General features: G+C 57.1%; 1 protein-coding gene across 1 annotated transcript; it reads left to right on the top strand.

Annotated features, from left to right (window-relative positions):
- The first annotated feature begins 1,064 nt into the window (after positions 1-1,064).
- On the top strand, positions 1,065-3,475 carry FOXB1 (forkhead box B1). The gene is made up of 2 exons (XM_063346484.1): positions 1,065-1,409; positions 1,825-3,475. Exon 2 carries the CDS (start codon positions 1,849-1,851, stop codon positions 2,809-2,811), a length of 963 nt encoding a protein of 320 aa, XP_063202554.1. The 5' UTR covers positions 1,065-1,409; positions 1,825-1,848; the 3' UTR covers positions 2,812-3,475.
- The last annotated feature ends 1,185 nt before the right edge of the window (positions 3,476-4,660 follow it).

Genomic DNA, 4,660 nt, shown 5'->3' with positions numbered 1-4,660 from the left:
CTTCCCTCCTATGCCAGGGCGAGCCTGGGACCTTCCGGGCCTGATCCTCCCCCCCGGGACACACGGCTGGCAGTGGGGCTGCTCGCCTGGGCTGCGGCTCCAGGATCGGGCCTTGGTTCCCGGGGAGGAGGCAGCACGGTGGAGCAGAGAGCCGCAACTCGGGTCTTGCGCATCCTGCCTGCTCCCACACCCGCACAAGTGCGCAGCGAGAGGCACGCAGGCACGCCAACGGCCTGAGACACAGCACGGAAATCCCGCGGAAAGCGTCAGGTTGACGACATTTAGCACACGGACCGGTTACCCCAAACCGGCTCTGCGGGACCCACCTCACCCCGAGCCCGGCCGGCCCGCCGCGGCCCCCGGCCCCGGGAGCGGGATAGCGGCACGGAGGGCAGCTCGGCACCGAGCACACCGGGGCCGGACCAGGAGTCCGGCCGCTGCGGTATATTTTAAGGCGAGTCCCATGGCTTTGCGCCAACAGCTCCGCGGAACTAGAGCAACGGTGCTGCCTGGGCTGGGGGGGTGCGGGGGAGGGAAGGAAACTTCCCGGCGAGGCTACGGAGGTGCCCCGGTCTTTTCTCTCCTCGAAAGAACCTTCGCTCGAGGAGAGCGGATTTGGCAAAGAGAAAGTCTCTCGTTACAGGAAAAAAGGCTCGCCTTAAGTTAGCCAACAATACAAATCAGATAACAATGCAGAACAAACAGAATACCACAGCCAAGCAATTTCCATGTCAAACATCCCACTGCTCAGTACCTCCATTTGTAAGTGTGAATTGCAGACTAAGCTTCCTGCAAAGTCCACAGAGAGGTTAGTGCATACCTTCCCCCCCACCCCCAGCCACCGGGTACCATCGCACTGCAATTCCGCTGGCGGAGCCTTTTCACCCCTCGCCTTGTCTTCAAATGGAAATGATTCCCATTGGCCCAAGGTGTCCATGTAAATAGGTGTAAATGAAACCAGATTATGCCTTTCTCTCCAGCCCCCTCCTCCCTGCTCCCCTCCCCCTGCTCCCAAGGCGATTGTCATATGATAGCAAAGAAGTGGCACATTAATGAAGCGCCTCTACAGGGGTCTTTTCTGCTCATGTCACCACATAAAACTATCAGATGGTTAGAGGAAGGACATGGAGGCAACTACTTAGCTCATCGCGGCTGCAGAGAAGCAAACAAACCTCTGCTACAGCCCGGCTGCCGGTGGTGTAAAAGAAGCTGATTCAGCCCGCGGAGGAGAAGGGAGGGGTGTACAAGAGGATTCCCAAAACCAAGCCAGCTCGCTGCCTCCTCAGGACTAAACCGGAGCAGAGTGGCCGGGAAAGGAACGAGAGACACGCCGGAGGAGCGGGGTGGGAAAGAGCCCGGACTCCCAGCTGCGTCCCGGATGCGGACTGTCAACTTCCAGCAACTTTAAGGTGGGCATACGCAGGGCTGGCACAGAGTGGGGTGGGAGATGAGAGGAGAGGTGAGGAGGAGGTGGGATGGGGGGGGGGTGTCCCCTTCTCCTCCTCGCCAAGACCAGAAGGCAGAGCTACCATTAGAGTAACTTTACGGGCGCGGGCTGCTGCGGGGAGGCCAGGCTGAGGGAGGCCGGAGCTGGGAGAAAGGCACAGCGCTTTTCCCCCGTCGACGACGCAGAGCTCCGGGTCGGTTTCCCCTGCCCCCATCCCGCTCCCCCCGAGGGCTGAGGTCCGCCGTGCCCCTTCCTCGTGCCCTTCTTTCTCCGGCCCGGCCCCACACCCACCCGCTGCCGGGTGTCGGTGCAAATCCTCTCGGACTCACCCCTCTCCCCCCACCCCCGACCCCCTCCTTGTCGCTGCCCTTCTGCAGATCTCCGCGGGTCCCCTAGCGAAGATGCCTCGCCCGGGCAGAAACACTTACAGTGATCAGAAGCCCCCCTACTCCTACATCTCGCTGACCGCCATGGCGATCCAGAGCTCCCCGGAGAAGATGCTGCCCCTGAGCGAGATCTACAAGTTCATCATGGACCGCTTTCCCTACTATCGGGAGAACACGCAGCGTTGGCAGAACTCCCTCCGCCACAACCTCTCCTTCAACGACTGCTTCATCAAGATCCCGCGCCGCCCCGACCAGCCGGGCAAGGGCAGCTTCTGGGCGCTGCACCCCAGCTGTGGGGACATGTTCGAGAACGGCAGCTTCCTGCGCCGCCGCAAGCGCTTCAAGGTGGTCAAGTCGGACCACCTGGCCCCCAGCAAGCCGGCGGACGCGGCGCAGTACCTGCAGCAGCAGGCGAAGCTGCGGCTCAGCGCCCTGGCGGCCACCGGCACCCACCTGCCCCAGATGTCCACCTACAACCTCGGCGTGTCCCAGCCCTCCAGCTTCAAGCACCCCTTCGCCATCGAGAACATCATCGCCAGAGAGTACAAGATGCCCGGCGGCCTCGCCTTTTCCACCATGCAGCCCATGCCGGCCGCCTACCCCCTCCCCAACCAGTTGACTACGGTGGGCAGCTCCATTGGCACGGGCTGGCCCCACATGTACGGCTCCGGCATGATCGACACCGCCACCCCCATCTCTATGGCCAGCAGCGAGTACGGCGCCTACGGCGTGCCCATTAAGCCGCTCTGCCACGGGGGACAGACTTTGCCGGCCATCCCCGTCCCCATCAAGCCTACCCCCGCCGCGGTGCCGGCCCTGCCCGCCCTGCCCGCGCCCATCCCCACCATCCTCTCGAACTCGCCGCCCTCCCTCAGCCCCACGTCCTCGCAGACGGCCACCAGCCAAAGCAGCCCGGCCACCCCCAGCGAGACTCTCACCAGCCCGGCGCCCGCCCTGCACTCCGTGGCAGTGCACTGACCCGGGCCGCCCGCTCGGACTCCGCCGTGCCCTCTCTCCCAAAGTTTCCTCGGAGCTCTCCTGCCTCCCCTTCTCTCCCTCCTCCCGCTTCTTTCCTCCCTCCTCTCTTCTCTTTTCCTCGAAAGCAGAGACAACTGCACAATCCCCCCGGGATGCCGAGGTGTGCCGTTCGGGTGAGCTGCCGTTCTGCCTCGCCCCGTCAGCCCTGCCCTCCTTCGCGCCCCGGCTTCTTTCCCGGTTCTGAACTTCGTTTTCCGCTCTCCCGAAGCAAAACGAACCGACCCGACCCGGCCCGGCCCGCCCCCCTCCCCGCCCGGTAGGAACTGCCATACGCATCACTAGTTTTCCAAAAGTACTTCAGGCATCTTCGGTTTGCCGGGGACTGGGCAAGCCCGGCCCGGCGATGCCTCTTTCCCTCCCTTTGTCTGGGGAAGAGCAGGGGTTTATGCAGGACCGATCTTTAGAACCATAAACGGTGTGAAATGGCTGCAGCCTCACTGCGTGAGAGCAGCGGCGTTTCCAGCCTCCGAGCAGCGAACGCTTGGATCTTGGAAACGCCGGAAAGCGCTCGTGTCCTTTGTGTGGGTGCGTGTCCGCCCCTGCGTGTCCCGCTGCCACGCAAAGGGCAGGACTGCCGCGGGAGGAGGCTCAGCGGCCCCGAGGAGGAGCGGTGGACCGGCGGGCAGAGCCCCGCAGGTGCGGGGCGGCCGGGGGCGCGGGGCGGTGCGGGGCAGCGCGGGCAGCGCCGCGGGAGCAGGACGCCGTGCAACGGAAAGGCACCCGTTCACTCACTCCATACCTATATTGTTTACAAAGCGCCTCTTTTAATGTAAATACTGAACTGGTATCTGTACTGTAAATCAGATGAGGTCCCCTTTGCAGTACCTGTTGTAACGTGGATGTGTACTGTAGTTTTCAGGTGGAAGAGAGAGAGAAGTTGATTTGTCTGTCAATTTCTGACTAACCTGAAGGTTTAGGGAGCTGAGAGTTTCTTTGTTTTTTAAATTTTGTAGCTATTTATTTCATAGCTTAAAAACAAACAATGATAATAATAAAAATAAACCTGTCAACAAGCACACAACCCAGCACAGCTTAAGAAAAGCTGCTGAAGTCACTGGTAAAACGTGGAGAAGTAACACAACAGCAGGTACAAACTGCGGAGGTCATCCTGATTTCTGTTGGAGCTTTGCAGACAAGAGAGAGGGGGGCTAGGGAAACTGTAAATGTTTGTGCATAGGAATGATTATAAAATGTGTAAAATGCACTTTTGTTTGATATACTCCTTTCTAGTTTTAGGTAGTTTGCTGGAAACTGAACTGTTGTTCTGTTGTGAACTGCTTAAGTTAAGAAAAAAAAAAGAAAAAAAACCCCACAAACGGCATTAGTGTCTATTGAAACTGTAAAGACATTTGTTTTTAACTTTTTTTTTCCCTGTACAGAATAAGCATGGCATTTTAAATATTGGTGTTCTTGTTCCCGGCATGTGTGTTTTAAGACAAAGGTTGAAAAAGTGTCAACGTTAAATTATGAACCAAGTCGTCCAAATAATATTTTCTCATTAAAATATGTAAATGCAGATTTAGTTTCTTATTTGTCTTTTTAAAGAGTTTACACGAGAAAAGTAAAAGCATTAGTTCATGAAAAAAAGAATGACGTTATTCCAATATTTAGATAATCTAAACAGCCTTTTCATGGGAGGTTACTATAAACATGGTTATTAACATACCATAACGTCAGATAAAATTGTCATTATTGCCGGTTTACCAAAGAGGTAACATATGTAAGTGTTCTGTGGTTTTTATATCTATATATCTATACATACACGTATATGCATACACACATATATATG

The sequence above is a fragment of the Chroicocephalus ridibundus genome, chromosome 9, assembly GCF_963924245.1.
Source record: "Chroicocephalus ridibundus chromosome 9, bChrRid1.1, whole genome shotgun sequence".
Classification (NCBI taxonomy): domain Eukaryota; kingdom Metazoa; phylum Chordata; class Aves; order Charadriiformes; family Laridae; genus Chroicocephalus; species Chroicocephalus ridibundus.
This window is presented reverse-complemented; position numbering and strand designations above follow the sequence as displayed.

What these genes read in the sequence shown, in the direction of transcription:
- FOXB1 (XM_063346484.1), top strand. Translation starts at nt 1,849, where the DNA reads ATGCCTCGCCCGGGCAGAAACACTTACAGTGATCAGAAGCCCCCCTAC.